This window comes from Melanostigma gelatinosum (genome assembly GCF_949748355.1).
Source record: "Melanostigma gelatinosum genome assembly, chromosome: 4".
Lineage (NCBI taxonomy): Eukaryota > Metazoa > Chordata > Actinopteri > Perciformes > Zoarcidae > Melanostigma > Melanostigma gelatinosum.
Window position 1 is genome coordinate 18,691,473 of NC_136637.1, and position 22,469 is coordinate 18,713,941.

At 47.0% G+C, this 22,469-nt stretch overlaps 1 protein-coding gene across 1 annotated transcript in view; it reads left to right on the forward strand.

Moving 5' to 3' along the window:
• gmds (GDP-mannose 4,6-dehydratase) overlaps positions 1–22,469 on the forward strand; it is a 129,729-nt gene that overhangs the window by 30,114 nt on the left and 77,146 nt on the right. The window contains exons 5-7 of the mRNA XM_079267794.1: positions 10,954–11,146; positions 12,267–12,371; positions 21,560–21,687. Coding sequence (XP_079123920.1) covers positions 10,954–11,146; positions 12,267–12,371; positions 21,560–21,687 — 426 coding nt within the window. The remainder of the gene's footprint in view (positions 1–10,953; positions 11,147–12,266; positions 12,372–21,559; positions 21,688–22,469) is intronic.

The following is a 22,469-nucleotide window of genomic DNA, read 5'->3' on the forward strand; positions in this document are numbered from 1 at the left end:
TTTCTCATAGCCTGTTTAAATATTGTACCAACAGCTTCTGGCTGCTGCTGGCTGCTCTATAATGTCTGTCCAATGTTGTTGGACTGTTTCTGAACGAGACATTTTCAGAGCCTCTACCGAGAGAGCACATTAACCTTATCTGTAACTTGAGAGTAGGTTCCAAACTACTCCCTGCTGCTGGTGTGTGTTTGTGTGTGAATATAGTGATATGTTCTGGAGCAAACAGCTGGATAGCCAGAGGTTGTGCTTGTGGTGGAGCCAGGTTGCTGTTGGATCGTGGGATAGTCCGGGTCAGCAGACTTTCTTCCTACATGTTCTCCTGTGGGCTGATCGTCATCTGTCCTTCAGCCACCAACTCTATGTAGCTGTTGTGCTCTTTCCACATCAACCAAGTCAGATTTGAGTCACTGAATGTATTTGTCTGCAGCTGTAACTGAACACATAATGTTTCACCACTTGGTTTCAAACCAGCGTCCCCCTGTTCAGGGATTGGATTGCAGTTGTTTAGGCTGCCGTTTCCTGGAAATGTTCCCGTTCCATGTTTCTTTGACATTGTCTTTCCGTTGCGCGCGGGGGGGGGGGGGGGGGGATAACAGTGGAAGATAAAGGACAGCCACTCCGCTGCCCAGTGTGGCAGAAAGAAAGCCTTTCCATTGATATCCAAAACTTCCAGCAGAGCACTTCCCCTTCCCGAAAACTCTTCCCCGCCACAGGCCTCCTTCAAAGACCGGCCACTCCGACCCAGCATGCCGACCCCTGCTCCGATGTTCCCGCCCTGTTGAGAGAGGCGGGCTGGACCTGAACCCGAGCAATTGTCTTCTGCTAACCTTTCTCTGTGTGTGTGTGTGTGTGTGTGTGTGTCCGTCCGTGGGTCAGTGAAAGTGTGAATCATGAGTTTGTGCTGCTGGTATTTTGCTGGTATTTGAGGTCAGTCAGTAATATCTCTGTCGTGATGATCGAAATACTCACAGAGGGAGACGGTGGTTTTTGAAATGATGAGTCATATTTAGGGCCGTGGCTTTGGAAAAGCTAATGTTCAGCTCAGCAAAAAAAGGACAAAATGTAGAGGAAGGAACGATTTGGTTTATATTATGGTAAGATATGTATTCATTTTTGTAATTAAATGTATTGTAACAGGTAAAGATGGACAATAGCAAATACACATTTAGCTCCCAGTGGAAGAAGGAAAAATAGCTGCGAAGAAAATTAAGACAGAATATAATAATTTGAATATATTAGAAAATAGACAACAGTTCTGTAAACCCATATTTTTCTGGGTTTCTTTTCTTTTATTTGGGCAAAATGTAAAAATAAGTCAGACTCGTGGTTTGTCTTGTCAGCTCATCAGCTAAGCGCTTGATGTAGCTAACAAGCTAAATGTTGATCATCGATGATGAGTCTCTCACCAGTAATTAGCCGTGTGCAAAATCTTCCTTCATAGCATCTCGGCACGGTCATAGCGATCAATGATTTGGCCACTCGGGGGCAGAGGGACTTCAGAGGAAGTCGATTGACACACAGCCACGTTTTACCGCTGACACGGCGAACTTGTTAACAAGCAGACGCCTTCAGCAGGCAAAGGGCAACATCGGCATTCTTTGTCCGCAGACGGAATCATATAGTCCATTGTTCTCTCTATTTTCTGCCCATGTTTTTATCTTCACTAAATCCTAAATATTATCTTTACCTCTTTGGCCGTCAGGTTGACGAGAGCTCAGAGACGGAACCTTAGTAAACGTACTGTTGAACCAAAACGACGAGCTACAGGTCTGACTCATCATTTTCTGTAGGTCCATCGCTGCAAGCAACCTTTTTCACATTACAGTTAATTCGTTTTTTAGAAAAAGGAAAAGTAATTAGCATTGCCTCTCTGTCACCAACTACTTGTCTCTTATTAGCCCAAGCAGAGAACTAAAACAACATATTGGCTCCTGATTGGACCAGAAGATGTTTACGTGTTACGATGTTTTGTGCCGTTTGTCTGTTCAGTCGACAGGAATCTTCTCCTGCTCGTTGCTCTGAATGTGATGCGCATTAACTATGTGTGTGTGTGTGTGTGTTTGAGGATTGTGATTGATCAACCGTTCTTTCTTTAACTAAGCCGAATGCTTTGTGCATTCAAACGCATCAGAGTGAACTTTGCTGACTGGCGCTCTGATCCTGATTTATATTCTTTATAAATCTATTATTTTTTTATGTAGACTTTTCCTTGGCACCTTTTTAGAGTATTTTCAGAATGCACAGGTACAAAGCTGGAGGGGGGGTTGTGTGGGAGGCCAGAGACAGGAAAAGGGGGGGAGACGGTGAAAGACGTGGAGGAAGGCGTAGAGATAAGAAAGTGCGAATGTCTCTAATCCTCTCCAGATGAAAGCTGTTGGTGTGACGGGGTTTCGGGTTAAAGGATGGGAAAGGCTGGCCACTCCTACATCACACCATCTTCTATGACTCCGCCTCCTCGTGCTGTCAGACAAGCCATCGCCATAGTAATGAGAGCAAGAGCAACACACACACACACACAAAGGTGTGTGGGGCGAAGGTTCCGTTGACCCGTCCCTGGTCTTTCTCTGCTTGTTTTTGTTTTTCTCAGCGTGCCAGGCAGCGCAGGGTGGCTCTGCCGGTTACTGTATCGTCAGCACAATATTATCTTCATCACTCACTGCGCTCAGTCACTGGAGGGAAACGTTGATGCCCATTGCTGGTTACCTCGTCAATCTGAATTCTCTTCTACCTGGACCATAGTTTAGAAATAAGTCTGGCTCATGTGAGAACTTTTAGACACTGTGTTGTGAGAGCCACAGTTTTTTCCCTGTTGTGTGAATTTTACGGTTGAGAAATGGAAGCCGACTTCTTTAGACTTCAAGAATCGACTGCACTTTTTTTTGTAGTTTAAAATATTTTTCAAGTCCAAAACAGTGGACTGTTCAGCTGTGGGGGCCAATTCTTTTTTTTTTTTATTCTTGCAGAGCGTGACTTTAAGTTTCACTCACATTTTTTAAATTTGATTGTTGTGAAAACAAGAAAGCAAGGCTGTGAAATGATCTTGGTGTCACAGCAACATTTTGAAGAATTTTCCAGGCACATGTGCAAGAATAAAAAAGAAACGCGTGGAAGATGTAAAAAGATGATAACAAATGGTGGATTGTGCAATGTGGTTTAAAGTTTTGGAAAACGGTAGTAAGAGTTTCAATTTGTTTTGATCTCAACATGAAAAAGTCGAAACCAGAAACCGTCTTTCTCCGGGAGAAATATATTTGGTGAAATCGCGTCTCTCTAACCCCCCCGACCCGGATTACAGGAACCGGGTCTCCAGTTTACATGAACGTGAAATGGGATTATAAATCCAGGCCACCTTCCTCGAGCGGGTCTGCTGCTCCGCCACGGTTTTTGTTATTTCATTTTAACCTCGGAGGCTTGCATCCACGACGACACACGCCCACGTAAACATCTCTCAAGAGACGCTTTCAGTGACTCTGCAAGACAGACGACAAGGTATTTATAACTGAACAGGCACCATGCAATAACCTGGATCCTGCTCCTTCCCTCCTTCCTCCACGACACACACACACACACACACGCAGCTGTTGTGCTGCTCCTTTCCAGGGGGTCCTGGGTGGGCTGGGATAGACTGGCTGGGGTTTGTGGTGGGGCAGCAGTGCAGAGAGAGAGAGGGGGGGGGGGGGGTGTAAATCAGGCACAATGTTGGATCAGGATCTGGGCTCCGCTTCAGTCACATGGCTCTGTGACAGCTACCAGGGCAGCCAGAGTGTGTGCAGGTATGCGTTATTGTGGCCGACTGTGGTTTGCGTCGGTATTTATGGGAGTGTGTTCTTGTGGTGGTGGTGTGTGTGTGTGTGTGTGTGTGTGTGTGTGTGTGTGTGTGTGTGTGTGTGTGTGTGTGTGTGTGTGTGTGTGTGTGTGTGTGTGTGTGTGTGTGTGTGTGTGTGTGTGTGTGTGTAACCAAAGAGATGTAGCACCTGCAGGGGCGGTGGTCCCCAAACTTCACTTCTATTTAAGGATGTGTGTGTAGGGGGGTGGGGGGGGGAGGTGGTGGCTTCCTCTGCTCACAAGGACAGCATTCATCAAGTGAGTGGTGCAGGGTGGGTCGGGTTGACGGGGGTGCTGCCAGATTGAAGTGGGGACTGTGGGTATGTGTGAGGGGGGGCAAGGTGGATGGAGAGGGACGGGGAAGACGGGGAACGGGTGGTGAGAAGAATGTGGCAATTTGTCAGGTTGTACCCACCACCCCCCCCCACACACACACCTCCTCTAATCAGGAGCGATGGTGGGTGCCGATTCCAGCCAAATGGAGCAGCTGGAATTAGGGGGGTGGGGTGGGGGAGGCAAGGTGAGCGAGGAAAGACGGGGGCTGGAAGCGTAAAGGGGATCAGTTTGGTCCCGGCAGGGGGTCTCAGATGTGGAAGGACCCTCCTCACCTCTCCTCCGAGCGCTCACTTTGAAGTCATCTGGTCCTGGTCAGCTGATAAATACGTGTGAGGGGAAACGCCCAGAGAGGGGGGGGGGGGGAGATGTTATCTCTCACTTAGGGTGCTGTTGTGATTCCGTGGTGCCTCTCCTGTGTGTCGTGGAGAAGTTTGTAGTTTTTAGGGGCTCACCAGGTCCCTCTTCTGTTCCGTAATGTGTTAGGGGGGGGGGGGGGTGCATGACCACAGCCCGCTGCAGTGAGACCCGTAGCCATGTTTGCACGTCTTAGTTGCGAGGTTGGGATTCATTGGTGGTCTATGTCTGCAGGGGAGATCACGTGACTGAGGGAAGGCAGGAATGAAGTTCTGTTCTTTTCGTGATTGACTTTTCCGGGGAGAACACAATTCCAGCTGCTGTTATCCAGCACTAAAGGAAGTGTGTCTCCGAATGAACACCTTTTATATTCATCCCTCTTCAGAGAGCGAGAGAGAGTGAAAGAGGTAGAGTGGAGTGCCTCGAGGCAGACGGGGACTTTTCCAGACTCGACTGGATAAATCCTCAGTTTGACAGCCGATCACCCACGTCTCCATCGGCCTCGCTCCCGTCCACCTGCCGTGTTTGACTGGTATTTGTGCATTGCCATAGCTGCAGCAGCCTCCGCACAAACCGAGCAGAAGACGCCTGCAATTAGACACAAAAACACAGAGATCAAGATAAGATCGGGACGATGAGTGAACACCAGTAGCGGGGGGGGGGGGGGATTAGTGGGTGGATGCTTGTCATGCCATGTACACATCCCTGCTGTAGAAAATGAATGTTTATCTTGAATTTGTCTCCACGTTAAAGGTACTTAGGTTTATTTCTTTAACGCTATCTTTTAAGCTCTCTTAGATCAAGACGTCAGTGTCTCACATTCTGTAACGATCTCTTTTCTACAGACACAATAACAGAAACACCCGAGTGGATGAGGGAGAACGTCTGGTTTCAAAGCATGCTGGCGCTTTTCATTCTCTGTCTGAAAAGTAACACATCGGTTCTCATTTCCATCCATTTCACAGTAAAGTTGAGCTTCAATGGGACTGAACTCGTGGTGAGGATAAACTCGTCACTTTCAACAATTCCTTTGTCTGCTTTCGTATAAAGAATAAAACATGGGATGAAACTATTTTTTGTGTTTCCACAACTGAAACTTTGCTTTGGGAACCAATTTAAGCTATACAGGAACGTGACCGGTCCTTTCGAGTGGATGTGTTTTTTTGGGGGGGGGGGGGGGGGTCTTCCTTCTCCGATGCGAGGGTCCATGGACAGTGGATGTCAAATGCTGTATGGATTATAAAGCCCTCAGGGACCAAATGTAGCCGGTTCCTGGCCCCCAAAAAACAACACGTTCCTGCAGTTCTCTGAGGGCCCAGCAACTATCAAGACAGGGTTTACATCGCTAAATGTTGTTCACTCAGCAAACTAAAACCCCGTGGCTGCTACGACGTATAGCAGCTTCAGATAAGTATACGGTAGTTGTTTAGTGCGCTCGCATAATTGCGATGTGAAACCACCTCTGCAGGCCTCCTTTGCATTCATACTAACAGTAAAGCCCTTCTTCTGCCTAATCTTCATCGATCAAATGCATTCACAATGCAAACAATGATCCATAAAGTGACTTTCCTGCTTTATTACACCAGCCCACAGTCCCTTTGGAAATACGTTTGCATTGGACGATACCGCAGCTCACAATTTTCATCCTTTCGACCTTTCATGCAGGACTGTTTGTGCATTTTGGGCTTGCGAACATTTGCAGACGATGAAATGAATTTCGTGCGGACCCTTTTGTGGCCATGCAGGCGTGGGAAGTATGAGCTTTGGTGTCGAGGAAATATTTTGTTTTAAAAGTCCGAGTCAAGGAAAGGAAATTGTCAAGATGCAAGTGTTTTAAGTCTTTCTGACAAAGACAAGCATCTTTTTCATTCCAGCCGTTTCCTGTAAACTGATGTCCTTCATCAACCCAACTATAAAGCAAGTCATGTAAACCTGCTGAGCTATTCTGGGTCCTCATGTTAAACAGACGCTCTATCAATAAAGTGGCTGTTTGGACTTCCTTCAGGTGCGCTCTGTAATAACTGCTCTTTGGAGGCTTGTATTGTTTCCGCTTGTCACCGTGTCTATATTTAAGCCTTCAGCCTTCAAACGTCAAAGGACTTTGGTTGCAAAGGAATTCTTGGCAAGTCGCCGGTATGTGTGTGTGTGTGTCGTACGAACTGCATTCTTTGAGAAATTGTAACTGGGAATGTGTTGAAACAGTGGCTGCAGTGTGAGATAGTCATATCTGCAGTTTGACGTAAGTCGGGGAGTGATATTTTCAAAAACTTTAGGTTCTCGGCGAGGAAACGCTCAAAAGGCCAACGCGCGTTCCAGCTGCATGACGCAACGTCAAACATCAGCGCCTGTGTCTCGCTCTGCCCGTCACTCACCGCGTACATCTCTGACTCTGGGTCTGTTTTCTAGGGAAAGGCACATTGGCACACTGCAAGGAAAGAAATAGCACTTTGTTTTTCTAACAGGTGTGTGTGTGTGTGTGTGTGTGTGTGTGTGTGTGTGTGTGTGTGTGTGTGTGTGTGTGTGGGTGACACAATTCCAACAAGACAGAACTGGAGGTGGACAGATTTCCCCCCTCATGTTTCATCACAACACATGACGATGGAGAGTGGGCACAGCAACAGTAGCTGTGGGCTACGGCAGGTCTCTGTGGGCTACGTCAGGAAGCTGTGGGCTATTTTGGGCCGGCGCCATTTTGTTTATCTGCAACCACGAGTCACATGAGAGGGTGGCGCTAGGTACAACTGAATGCTGAATAATTCACTTATTCACTTCATGAAAACACGCTGTGAAAGGGTTAAAGTTCTTATATGAAAACACGGAGAACGCCATGGTAGCGACCTGTCAATCACAAGGTAGCCACGCCCTAAAGCATACCCTGCGTTATCTTCTGTTTTACTCTACATGGGACAGTCATTCACGAAATGAACATCATGCTTTTTTATTTATTATTTAAAACATAATCTTGCATACCTAAATTGGTAACGTACAGTGGATTAAATCAGATTACACATTACATATTTTCTGCTAGGTTTTATGATCCCATGCACCAGAGTGGATGGAGGATAGGATAGCTCTAAAATACGCATTTCTCTGATGTGCATGCACAGTTTTCAGTTCAATGTTCGTTGTTAAAGTGCATAAATATTACAAATTAAGGAAAGAACAATGTGGATACAGATAATTCACAATTTCAGTTTTTGGAAAAACCTGATTATTGTCTTTTCTGGAACACAAACTTACATCCCCGAAAAAAAGCACATAACATAAATATCAAAAAGAACAAAAAAAAGAAAGACTCTAATGTGCTGCAGATTAACTGCATCCATATTTAGGGTTATCATCAGATTCATCACTAATATGAATTATAAGCAAATTGGGGGATTAATATTGTTTAAAACATAATTATCATGCAAAAAGTAGGAACATTTTCACAGTACATTGCCCAAAAAAATATTCTTTCTGTCTGTCATGATATTACAGATGTGTAACAATATAAAGATAATGATAATATTCTGAAGATCACCAAAAATATTCACTGAATTCATCAATCGTAAAAATTGGTCAAATTGATTCAAATGCTGTGAATGGGGTTACTCCTGTAACCTTATATGTGTACAAGGTTATGTGTGTCAGTGCATCACCTCACAAACGCTGCTTCTGTGCTCTTGACTGATTGACTTGCTCTCTTTTTTCTGATTGCACAATAGAGCTCTCCGTTCCTTCACCACTGTGTATATACAGTTTAATGCCTTCGCATTACCCCGTGTGTGGAAGGCCATGCAGGTATGCAGAGGGAGGCCACGGCTGAATACATGTAGCTCATATTTATACATCTGTCAAGACACACACCAACACTCTGCTGTATGTGAGCGAGGGCACACACACACACACACACACACACACACACACACACACACACACAGAGGTGTACACAAACGTCTGGCCTTTAAACCGTCAGCGCTCAGGCCCTGCCTTACATAATGACAGAGAATGGAGGCATTAAGGCAATTTGTTTGATTTAACTTGTCAAGGCGTCCTCGACCTTGCCCCTCTCAGCTGGTTTTGATACTGTGTGTGTGTGTGTGTGTGTGTGTTGCAGACCTCTTCATGTGTGTGGAATGGAGGGACTCGCACACAGACAGCAGGATAGAGACGGGGTGTCGGTCAGGAAGGTGCTGTAGTACCATAAAATAAGGTTTATGAGGTCCAGGGAGAGTGAGCAGTGACTAAGCAGGAGGAGCAATGTGTAAGGAAGGAAGAAGAGGAGGAGGAGGAGGAGGGGGGGGGGGGGGGGCTGGAGGTGGACCTGAGAGAGCTTGCATTACATTATGTCTGCTGGAGAGGGAATGGGGCTTGTGTGTGTGTGAGTTTTGCTTTAATTAAATACAATTAGCAACGTTGTGATCAAAATTGGGAACTTTCTGATCAAAAGAATAAGTATACAAGATTACAAATGTGTCTTCTTGACTTGTTCAACAGTCAGCAGTGAGAATGTAGTGTTTAGTGTAGTGACTGAGTGGAAATGCTGAACATTTGAACAAACAAACAAAGGAAATATATCCTGACACGCATGAAGCATGTGACTTCAAGGTCCACTGCAGAGACGAAATCATCATATCTGTCCGCTCTGTTGATGTTCCTCACATTAATACAAGACTCAATATTTCTGTCACGTTTTCGACATTGTTTCCCGCCGTTTGAAGGTTGGATTTTGTTGCGCCCTCTTCTTCTGCAGTGATTTTAATCGCAGTGCTGGAACAAGTATTCAGTAAATACATACATTGAGATCTTTTGTTATTTTTCACGATATATTACCAGACATTTCCTGAGTACGTTTTTAAAATGCAAAGAGTTCCTTGTTGTTGATCATTAGAGATGAAATACTTCTCGTTGTTTTTGCTCATGGTCAGACATGAAGATTTGTTTTGAAGAATTGTTTTAGGATTATGAATGGATTTTTTTCTTTTTTGCTTTAAGATTAAAAGACAAAAAAAATAACTTGATAAATTGAATGTTGTCTCTAGATAATATGACTATATATATATAACTAACTGCTGGATTGAGGTCTGCTCAAAATCGATGTAAACTCCTTACATCAGAACCAGTCCACATGGACCTACTTTTGCGGCGCTCTATAGTCTTTAAGTCTAGACTTCCTTCATGAAGAATTCGGATTTTTTGGAAAATTTGTTCATTTTTCTGACTGAAAATGGACGACACCTGCCACCATTTAGTTTATTATTTCTATATTTCTGTACCTGGAAGTAGCTACACACGAAGCAGGTTGAGGCTGTTTGGTCAACAGTTAGTCAAACCTCCCTCTGACACCTTGATCGATAACAGTTTACCTTTAGTGCGTTCATTCAACTCTCACTTTTTAAGCTTGTAGTGATTTCTAGGCTGGATTCTATTGCACAGGTATTGCCGTTACTGCGTGCACCTCTTGTGTAACTCGTCATAATGTGACATACAGTATATGCAGGCGTATAAGGTGTCCCCTCACTTTCACTTGTGAATGTAAATGGCAGAATGCAAAGTGAGTGGAGCGTCACCGGTAATTACACCGAGCTGTTGAGTGTAATTGAACCTGATCAAACCTGCTCTGTGTGTGTGTGTGTGTGTGTGTGTGTGTGGACTTTGAGTGGAATAGAGGCCCAGTGTTCTTCGGCCCCAGCTTTAAATAAGGGGTCTTTATCTGGCTGAGTGTGCAGCGCTGACGTGGAAGCACTAAAGGGCCACCGCGTTTCCTCCGTACAGACGGGGCTCATGCCGCTGGCTCCAGGTGTGGTGACCACTAACCAGCACGGCTTCTAACCGTCACGCCTGATTTGGAGCCTGAGGCCGTCCTGGCCGCTTGCACACACACACACACACACACACACACACACACACACCGTCCAAGTGCACGGTGTCTCACGCGCGCACAGTTATGCACACGCACATCCATTTCTCATTTAAAGTTAATCCCCCCCCCCCCCCAAGTGTTCATTAAGTTCCCTCCCCTCTTGGCCCTCAGCAATTGAAACGGGCATTCTGGGAGTTGGAGTGTTTAGTTTGAGGAATGAGCTTTCTGATCGGTTCTGATGGACTCCAGAAACAACACGTTCTCCAATGACGTTCCGCAATGTCAGGCCTGACTGTCAGACTGCAGTATTATTTTCTTCTTGTTCCAGGAAGGTCAAGAGTTGAATTATTTCTGCTTTCAATTTTTGATCAGTCTCAAGTCACAGTCAAGTCTCAAGTCCTCATTTTTGATACGTAGGTACCAAAACACAAGAGTCCATTCTCATAACCCACCTTTTTTATTTCTCTTCTGAAGTCTATAGAAAATACTATTAATCCTTTACAGAGTTGTTGTTAATAGGTAGAGGAAATCTTCCCACCAAAGGTCCCTTAATAATCGCTCCCTCTCTTTTCCTCTCTCCCGCTCTCTCTCAGATCTCCTTCGACTTGGCCGAGTACACCGCTAACGTGGACGGCATCGGAACGCTTCGTCTGCTGGACGCCGTGAAGACGTGCGGTCTGACCAACAGCGTCAAATTCTACCAGGCCTCCACTAGCGAGCTTTTCGGCAAAGTCCAGGAGATCCCTCAGACGGAAACCACGCCCTTCTACCCTCGCTCACCTTACGGTAACACACACACACACACACACACACACACACACACACACACACACACACACACACACACACACACACACACATACGCAATGTACTGTAGATCCATGTGGAAACGCACGCACACACACGGATTACCTTTTTCTACCTTGCACCATTCGTCAAACCATTGCCTATGGCCATATAAGGGCATACAAACACAGATTGCTTGATTCCTCGCAGCACTGTGTGTGTGTGCATGTGTGTTAGTCAGTGAGTGAAATAGCAGGGGGGGGGGGGGGGGGGGCTTCAGTGCTCAGGCAGCATTTGAGCTCTCCACACACCCCGAGGCCACAGCGTCTGACTGAAGACTGGAGTGGCTCTCACTTTAACAAAGACACCTTTATACCCTCAGCACTCACTTTCAACACACACACACACACACACACGCGCACGCACACACACACACGCACGCACGCACGCACGCACGCAGGCAAGCAGGCTGTACACGTGTGTGAGCGATCAGGTTTCATGTTCTCTGTTGTCTAAATGCTCTCCTCGCTGACACTTTGCCCATCTGTCAGCACTCAATCTGATGCTGCATGGGAGGCACATACCATCCCGAGGAGCGCTGCTCCTCTATTAATTAGACTTGGGGGGGGGTCATGGCGCCCTCCCTTCACCTCCAGTGTACATCCTGACCTACTGATTAATCGACGGGCGCCTCCCTTTGCTTGCTCTGGTATTCCCCTCATCACAGGAGGAGGGAGGAGGAGGAGGAGGAAGATAGTAAGAGGAAAAGAGGGGAGAACATTTTGTGCAAGCCTGCGTTCGGTCAATCAGCAGGAGTCTGCGGCTCGCGTTCCTGACGTTGAAATATGATCTGCGGTACCGCTGTGTTCAAATGTGACATGTAGTGTACTTACAATCTTTCTCTCTGCAGCTCTGGGAAGAGAGGATCAGTGTTTCTCTCTCTCTCTCTGCTTAAGTTGTCACTCCATATCACTGAACCACGCTAATAGCTGTGTGAAAGTTTCCTTTGTCGATTTAGTGAATAAAATGTGAGTGTGAAAGGTCTGCTTGTGCTTGTTTGGTTTTTGTGTGAAGTGATGTTTTTCTGGTGCTAATATGTGTCCGTCGCCTCTCCTCTCAGGCGCCGCGAAGCTCTACGCCTACTGGATCGTGGTGAACTTTCGAGAGGCCTACAACATGTTCGCCGTCAACGGGATCCTCTTTAACCACGAGAGCCCGAGGAGAGGTGAGCTCGCAGCACGACACGCATACTGCTGTTCAACGTCCCCACAAAGGCTGTTTCTTGTCCTGCAGCGTGGAAATGAGATTTTGGAGGAGCATCTGATAGTAATAGAGGAGAAGACAGGAGTATGTGCTGCTCAAAGAGCCGTATTAAAGGTCACATTAGGGCTGAGTAATGTTTTCATTAAACTGCTGCCGAAGGTTTTTTATGTGTTGAAGTATTCCTGTGTGCCATCTGTTGTTTATAATGATCAGAGGATCACCACTTTATTCAGAAAACATTGAACTTGAATGGAATGATTCCAAACAAGAAAATAAGCTTATTTTTCGCAGTCAAAAATCTGCCAATATGTTCTATCAGATGGCCTATTGACAGACTAGATGCTCTATTCTGGTCGTGGGAAAAAATGACATCACCTGTCGAGAGCAACAGGCTGAATCCACAATAACAACCGTTCAGCAGAAGGTAAACCATTGTTGGATTTTGTACAAGTATTCAATTACATGCTCTATATCAAGTCATATTCATTTATTGGTGGAACCAGGTCCTTCATAACCACTTGACACACAATCGCACGCATTCTGACACATAGTAAGTCGTTTGTGGTCACGTTTTTAATATGCGCCCTGAGCCCCGAGGGTCGCAGGCGCTGGTTTAACCCGATTTACACGCCACCGCGACCCAGAAATGAATACCACATGACTGCAGCCCCAGCGCTGAGCCCAGGTCAGCCGCTCAGGTGTTTATGATTTATCCCCTCATGAAGGGCCCGGCCGCGACCCCGGCCGAGGTTCAGGGGTCAGCCAGTAAACCCTAATGGGTTACCACAGATAGATAGGTGTGGGAACTGGTGCGCTCTTACAGCCAGCTCAGCAGAGACGGTGTGGTCGCCGTCCGAGGTCTTGTAAGGGACAGCTCGTCCGTCTGGGAAGGAGACGGTGGGATGCGGAAGAAAGAATGGGCTGGATGACGGGAGGAGCCATGGAGATCAACAGAAAGTTAATCTAAAACAATATTTGAGATTTACGATAAATCAGTCGATCGATCAGAGTTACTGATCATGAAAGTAATCACTAGTTGGAGCTCTCGAGATAAACAAACTGAAACTATGAAATCGGAGACGCGTGTGTCCTTTTCCACACAATGACCTTATAAGGGCAAAGCGCTCCGCTCCCTCTGCAACACTCCCTTAGCCTTTTGGTCCTTTGTCAGCTCTTTTTCATCTTCCTCTCTGACTCTGCTTCTATCTTTCCATTCCTTTTTCTTTCTCTCTCTCTCTCTCTCGCTCTCTCTCTTGCTTCATTTCACGTCTTCATCCTCCCCTTTTCCACAGTCAGCATTACTGCAGCGGGCCGTTGGGTTTACTCCCGCCACTTCTATTCTCAGAGTTACGGCCGTCGTCGCTCATAAAGCAGGAACGCTGAGCTGTGATGTGGCCAGATGTCCCACGCTGCTGCCTTGCACAACCCAGTGTGGCGCTTGTGTTGGCTGGATTGGCCAGTGTTTACCCGGCCCCCCCCCCCCCCCCCCCGCCGCGCTGAGGGGGCGTTTGGCCGCGCTCTCCTTCACACACAGGAGGTGCTTTAGAGGGGAGGAGTCGATGCTTTGAGCTGCGAAACACCCGCATGGCACAGTTTGTCGTTGTTGGGGTGTGAGGTTATACAGTACGTTACCCAGCGTGAGATACATAGCTGATCCACCTTTACGTCACTCCTGGGGTCTTGGATGCTGATTCAAGCCATTGAGTGTTTTCTACCCTCAGGCCAGAAAAAGTACTGAGTGAAGCTGACCGTGCTCCACTATTAATTATAATATATAATAATATTTCTTGAATTCAAGTACAAAATACAACATCTCTGAATTTTAGTTAAGAGACGTAAATGGAGTTCAGTTTCCTTTCAATTCAGTTAAAAATAGCACATCGAACATCAAAGTAATTTATATACTTTATAATCTTCGGGTAAGTATTGTGGTGGGGCACGATAAAGAGCTTTCTGGGAAGACTAAACTGAATCTAAGATATATAATATGAGAATCCAGCCGTTATGACGGTGGCTACCCAGGTAAAGACAAAAACGTGCGCCAACAGAAAGTCAAACAGTAAGAACTGAACCAACAACACACAATAAGATATCACTGATATATACAAAATAACAAAAAAATCCATCAATTCACTGGCTACTGGCTACTCTCTTTGATTCCCACGTGATTTGGCAACTTTTCCCACCGAAACCAATGACATCACTTAAAAAAACTGATGTCTCCTCCGCTCTCAGCCACACTCTGAACATCTCTGTTCTGTGTTCCTACGAAGTGTTAACGCACTTGTCTCAGGGAGAGATAAAGGATTATTTATAGTCTGTGTGCTGCCCCTCCTTTCCTTATACGCACCACTTGCATCTCTGCATAATTAGTCACTAATGAGGGAAGGAAGTCCATGATGTCAGCGTCGGTGGCCCTGACATCACCACTCTCTCGCCCCCCCCCCCTCCCACACACAGGAAAAGCTGTGACGTCATTGTCCCAGGGTGCCAGTGGCTGTGTGTGTGTGTGTGCCTGTGTTTGAGAAAGAAATAGAGGTTTTGCCTTTCTGGGGTCGTTTTTTTTTTGCTCCAATGGCATCTGCCAAAGTCACCGTACCAACATACCGGCCAATCATCTCCGTGGCGCGGTGTGGCGTGTCACACGGGGCGGTCTGGTCTGGTGGCTGTAGACGGAGGAGTGACGCTTGACACCAGTTTCCATCCTCAGACTTACCGTCCGTCTGTAGGATTCAACAAGGAGCTCTGTCTCTCAGAGCGCCCACGATGACTTAATCCCAGCAGGAATGCCCTTCTGGTTTCTCTTACAGTTCTCATAAACACCTGACCGTTCAAGCAATAAACAGCCGGCCTCCATTGTTCTGCAGCGAAAAGGTCAGAATCGGACGGCCGCGAAGAAAAAATATCCCGATGGAAATCCAGCATGAAGCAAAACAAACAGAAGCCCGCATCTGCCGGCCAGTTCACACCGCGGCAAAGCTCCTCTCTGGTTAGCTTAGTCGTTAGCCATAATAAATAACCCTCACATTGACTCTGAAGAGGGGGATTAGCGTTAGCAGGGGCGCGAAATAGACTCCATATTGCTTCGACACATGAGACGGTGCATTACTCCACAGTCTCTTGGCATGATCAGCAGTGAAGCCTGTGCAAATAACCAGTTCATATGTTTATTTGGTCATCATATCAGCAAGCACCTCAAAGTCCCCGAAAATCTAATTTTGACGATAAACGACGAAACCCAAAGTTTCATTTATAGCTATTTAGCAGTGTGTTGATCCAAGTCTGTGTAGTAAATCAGACCAGTAATATGTTTTGCGCGCGTTTCCACCGGTGCTGCTACTGACCAGCTCCAGTTGTCGGCTAATCCCCCCCAGTTTATTTGGGGAAGTCCCATCCATCTCTCCACCCTGAGAGCTCTGTGGTTCACGCTTGGCAGTATAGAACAATATACTGTTATGTTAGGAGAGGAGACCAGTTAGCATTGGGGAAGCAAGAATAGCACTGCCAAAGTCAATGCTGCCCCGCGAATACTCATACACACATACAGCCGCTGAGCCGCGACATGCCTTGGCTTCAACTTTCTGCTTTCGTTGAGACGCAGCCCAAAAGGTCAGATCGCATGATAGATTTGCAAGCGGATATGTTTTCCATTTATCGGAGAGGTTATTTTCTCAGGAAATCTTCAAATAGGATCGACTCGGCCAGGGGGGGGTCGAGGGGTCGAGGGGTATAACAGTATAACACTCGGTCAGGGGGGGGGGTCGAGGGGTATAACGGTATAACAGTATATTATTCGGAATGATCTCGTAAGAAGCAACTCTGCACGGAGCGAACGCTTCTTTGTTTTTCGGTCTTTCGCTTCGCCGGGTGTTGATGAGAAAAGGCTGAGTGAGAGCAGTCTAAACATCAGCTGAACTGTGGCGAGGTGAAGAGCGGAGTCTTGACACCTCGAAGCGGAGCCGACGACTGAGTTCTCTCCATACTTTCCACCGCATTGTGTCACGTGGCCAAAAAATAAGGTGCTTCCCTCCGCCTCCGCCTGTCTTGGTTTCAGACCATCACGTGGTCGTTTAGGTTTCTACCTTTTACTCATCCCCATCGACGCCCTGAAATCGGTGTTTGTTGACCCAGATCACCATGGTATCCAAGACTCCTGTTGACTGAGTGCTCGCTTTGAGCGGCACTAATTACACCAAGTTCAGGCCTCCCCGTCGCCTTTCTCAACCTTTGCCAGTACCTCTTATAGGCCAATTGAAACCCCAAAATATCGCTCTGCAGACCTCTGATTTAGTCACACAACAGGATGCTGCCAGATGCAATTATGTCTTTGTTTTCGATGCCACTCATTCGCTCTCGGTTCCGCGATGTGGAGGTGGTGCTGTCAGTGTTTCGAACTCAAGAAAAACATGTATCATCGACTCCTCTCTCTTTCTCCACACTCTGCCTTTCTTTCCCCACACCTTAGCACACCGTGTGTCATCAATCAGTTTTTTTGTTGCATCACAACGCAACAAAAAAAAAAAACGCAACCGTCTTTGTCTTCGCAACCCTGCAGCCCCATTCCAGCCCTCCTCGCATGGCATTTCTTTCTCTCGGCACCCTCCCTGTCGGTTGAGTCGGCTCAGAACGGGGGCAGCGGTCTGTCAGGTGTGAATAGACGCTGTGTTGGCGGAGCTGAGCGCATGACCTCTCTTGGATGCAACGCAAATATTCTCCCTTCGTCGAGGCTCCAGAGATCAGTCGGAAAGGGAATTGTGCAATAACCGCGATGGCAGACACTGACAGGTCTTTGGCCTGGGTGGAATTTGGCCAATCCCCGATGACGGGAAGATTCCTCCTGCAGAGAATCACTCTTGAAAGTTAGGTATTTGGTTCATAAGCCGGTATAGATAAAGGAGATGCGTATGAGATGAGTACACACTCATTTAGATGTATGCAGAGCTACGGGGTCGACCTAAAACCTGAAATGTGTGCGGGTGGAGATGGACATTAGGGTTGCATTTTCCACTTCTACCACAAATGCTTTTCACTCCCCTGTGCCATTGGTCAAAGACAGAGGGGGATTATGGGATTTGCAGTTCTGGTTGAATTCCAAAACAGGTGTCTAAACCTTGTGTTGAGGTAACCTCAGGGTTCTCTGTTGCTATTTTGTTCTTTTTCTCTACCAGCTTCAGAACGTGGCCAGTTCAGACACGCTCACGACAGAAATGACTCAACCGCAAAGTATCTGGAAAATACCTGGAACGAGTCTTTTTTTTTAAAGAAAAGTAGGCGATCCACCGTCCTATTTTGGGAACGTGGCTCATTAAAGCAGTCTGGCTTACCGAGTCATTCCACATCTTTATTAAGAAAAGGGAGAACTTGGTAATATCCTGCAAATCACCTTGGAGCAGATTTACGTGGCAATGAAAAACATACGCCATAGGTCTGAAAGTGGAACAGGAGACTTGGCTTAGGAAGGAAGTAGATCTTCTACCCGTGCAAATATAACATCGACGATCAACGTGATAAATGTTTGACGTGACTCAAGTCTTGAATAAACTCCATCTTTTCAGGTTTTCCAGAGCTTATGAGCCGTTCGGCTGAGCCATGACCACACATTATGTCTGCAAAATAAATGTTGCAGAAGAGTGATCTGAATAAATCACGCCGCGGTTGAATCTCAATTAGTGAACGCACATAAATACGCTCACAGACGGTAATATAGATGTGTGTGTGAGTCAGACGTCTGGAGGTCTTGAGTGCGTACAGTGAGGGCTGGGCCGTCACACAGTTTGAAGACAGACTTCATAAGTCACCTTGCTGTAGCAGCATGGTTCTAACAACAGAATCTGTTGAGTAACTAACGCCAGTCGGGCCAAAACCCCCTCAAACCCCCAGTCCCCTCCCCGGCTCCCCCCTACACTCGAGCCCCCCAACTGACGGCTCCTGTCCCCATCCTGTCTGGGCCCACATGGCCTGGCTTTGGATGGGAGACATCTCCGCACTTACCCTCCTCCTCCTCCTCCTCCTCCTTTTTTCTCCCCACATTTCAGCCCAGCTGTGCCAACGAACCCCGTGTGTTACGTTTTTCCTGTCGCTTCTCTGGCCAAAAAATGAAAAGGAGTGATGGAAAAAAAAAGAGAGAGAGAAAAGAAACGGTTGAGTGAGAGAGAGAGAAAGAGATTGAGTGTCCATTTCTGGCACGGGTTTTGCTGTCTGCTCACTTTTCACGGCCCGCAGTTTTATTAGACATTTTCCGCCGGGCCACGGGCAAGGTTAAACGGCCACCGATGCCCCGTTTGGGCTCGAAAACCTCCTGTTAGCTCCCCCGCCGGCTCCCCTCGCCTGGCTGTCCTGCGGTGCCGCTGCCAGTAAAGGAAACACATTAACACCCGGGGCCAGTAACAGAGAAGGCTTTGTCCACAGCCAGGCAGGGCCGGTCCATTAGGCCCACGCTCTGGTCCACACCGCACCAATTAGAGCGGGCAGGGAGCAGAGCCACTCCAAACATAGGTGTGAGCTTTGCAAGGAGACTACAGGTGTGCTCGGGGGGAAATAATGGACTTTATTACTCATTGGGTGTACTGTGCTACACTGTATCCTTCTGCCACATTTTCAAGAGCAGACGCGGCCGCGCAGAGTTTTGACAACCTGTGTTTAACCTGCAAACCTGAGTTTTCCGTTGGATGTTGGTTGAAATCGAACCCCCTGCGTTCCAATTCATGATTGTGACCAATCATGGCTCATGTTACCTTTCCTTGCCCCACTGGGTCCTAATATACTGTAGAGAGAGGTGCAACTAATGAAATTATAATTATTTGTTTAATATCTTGGATTATTTTTTGATTCATTTTTTTGATCAAAAAAATGTATACAACAATGAGGGGGATTGTCTATTGCAAGTTTCCAGAGCCCAAGGTGACATTATAGAATTACATGCTCGTCAGTCCAATAATCAAAAAACCCCAAATATTTAATTTACAATGAAATAAAATCGAGAAATAATGGAAAACAAAAGCGAAGCAGAAAGTGGATGTCAAGATGCAGCCTGCATGTTAGACTGTTCTGCTTGATAAAAGAATTCATTTGACGTTTAAAAAGCATTCCAGAAATTCAAAACTGCATTTCGATCAAGTTCAAGACTCACAAGAGACTGGTTTAAAAAAACCACTCTTCACCTCCCATAATGCAGCTCCATAGCATTTTTACATTCGATCCTCAACCCATTTCTTTAAAACTTCACACCCAGAGATTGTAACACAGGCTCTCCATTAAAATGCCCACAATGAGATAAACCTGTGAGACAAACAAAGTTCCTCCACGTAAACCACATTCAGCTGTTTCTAGCTGCGTATTCATTCCCCATGAATCTGCGGAGTTCCCCTGAAAAATAGTCGTCGATTAAGTATCTGTCCGTTGGCTGATTGCCCGATCACTTGAGCACCAGATTCAGGACGTGAGAATGTCAAATAAATATCCCTCACAGGCTGGTGAGCCCGTCTGCTGTGGATGAGAGCAAAGCTGACAATTATGCATGTGTCAGTAGCAGATGAATAAGTGCAGCTTAACATTTGACTACAGTCAGTGGTATCTGCCAGAACAGATGACCTGCCATCTTGGAGAACGGCCCCCCGGGGGCCAGATGAGACGATCATGCAAAGACGGGACAGGTCTGACATCGGAGGGGGTTTCCATCCGCAGTTTATCTACGCTCTATAGACACGCGCTATTTCATCATGAAAGTCACAGAACTCTGAATACTAGTGGGGTTTGGACGTCGGATTTTGAATCCAGAGAAAGTCTGAAGACTCTTTTAAACTTTATGAAACTCCAGCTCAACGTGGCGACAAAGCAGCGACGACACGGGGGCCATGTGACCGCGCTACCGACTCACAACATGCTGCGTTTTCTCAAATAAGCGCGTCTAACCTTCCCTGGTTCTGTTTTTGCTCAGCCTGCCCCCGGGGCTGTCGCTTTCCTATGAAATAATTGCAACAAATTTGGTGCATTCGCATGATTGGGTTCATGGGATTTTCCTGTGTCTAAATGGAGGCTCTGCTCCATGTCAGGGCAACAGTGATACAGTGTGGAGACAGAGCCGCGCTATTATGGACTGGATGTGCGCGCGGAGCTAAAAGGCAACATTCATCTCCAATAGGTTCACGCAAGGTTGTGGGAGACTTACGTACAGCAGAGATGACGCGTGTGATAAAAATAACCAACTCTTTGATGCTTTCCTTTGAAATTAAACATTCACATATCTGCCATTTTGCCTTTTGAACACGAGACAGAAGAGCCGAGCCACAGTTGAACTCCTCAAGCTCTAACAAGCTGTTTCGACTAAGGCGGTGGTATTATTAGACATGACACCCTAATATTTAGTGTTGATTTCCATCAGTATAACGCTATAATGTTTGGGTTGGAGGACTGGCGCATTTATTCACAGGCTCTCTGCGGCATCGCTCCCCCCGCGGCAGGAACAGAGAACCTGACACCGGCCCTCGGGTTTCCTGCCAGAAGCACCCAAAAAACGTCTCTAACCCTTCTAGTGGCACAGAGGTGATCATTAGGAGCCCATTTCTTCTCCCGCAGATAATACCGCCACGTGTGTCGGGGAGCTCCGCCGGGCCGATCTGGCAGATGTGGTGATTCTGGACTGGACGCCTGCGCCGCACCGGCAGAAGCAGGGTGGTCCTGTTTGGTTGTCGTGGGTTTTTTTTTTCTTTTCTCTGCGGCAGTTTCCTGTTGCTTTCTTTTTGGTGCAGACAGGCTGATGCTCTGACATTTGTCTCGGGCATCCAGCCCAGATTTGACATTTGAAATAGTGAATTAGAGAGGAAAATGAGAGAGAAGGAATCTAAAAGGATCTAGTGGCTGAAATGTGAGGTGGTAACCAATCGATTTGAGTTTTTTGCTTCGGGTAAAGAGGATTTGGAGCAGTAGAGGAGGTTTGGAAGGCTGTGTGTGTGTAGAAGTCTGGTAGGGATCTCTAAACTCTTCCACGAGGAGGCCTCGATTTCACTTATCTGCCCTCCGTTTGTTTCTCCGTTTCTGACCGATCTGTGTTTGTGTGTGTTGGACCGAGCTCACCCGCTGTAATATTTATACTCCGTGTAAACAGTGATTGAATGAAGTGCCAACGAAGCGTTTTCAATCTATGTGTTTTAGGTTCGAACTTTGTGACGCGTAAGATCAGCCGCTCCGTGGCAAAGATTCACCTCGGCCTACTGGAGACCTTCAGCCTGGGCAACCTGGACTCCAAGAGGGACTGGGGCCACGCCAAAGACTACGTGGAGGTAAAACACACACACAACCATAACCGCACACTGTCCCAGAGAAAGAGACACAAACTGTGCGCGCGCCGCTGCAGAGTTGAACAGGGTTCAGATGTGCACGTAGCATTTAACGGGGCCATGTTTTCCCAGATCGTTTGAGGCCGCAGTGTGCGATCTGCATGAAGCCTCCTGTGATTCCCTGCCAAAAGAGAAACGGAGATAGAGAAAGAAAGGGGGGGGGAGCGGTAGGAGAGAGCGAGAGAGAGAGAGAGAGAGAGGGGCTCCATGCTGCGAGGCCACAGACTGCACTCTGGTTTCCCACAACTCACCCATGTCCCAGATCCCTTCAGGGCCCCCATCGCCATTCCCCGAACGCCCGCAGAAGAAAAGAGAGATATTCAGGGAACGCTGCGTCCTGGGGACGATGACAGAAATATGGTGTTTGTGTTCACGTAATGGTGCCAGCAGCAAGCAGAGAAGGGAGTGGGGAGATGAAAGGAAACAGTGGGGTCACCACGTCCAGGAGCAGACGGAGTTCAGTGTTTCGGAATATGTGTGTTTGTGTGTTTTTCCCCTGTCCATATGTGTGTGTGTGTAAGGAAACGCACATTCCTACATGTGTGTGTGTCAAAGTGTGAGATAGGTTACGGTTGGAACACGTGTGTGCGGCTGTTGAGATGAAAGGCTCGACGGGTTGCCATGTCTGACAGCAGACCCCTCACCGCGGACCGTGTTATTATTAGGAGGTTATGGTGGCGGGGGGGGCGGGATGGGAGCGGGAGTGACTGAGGAGGTCACGGCGG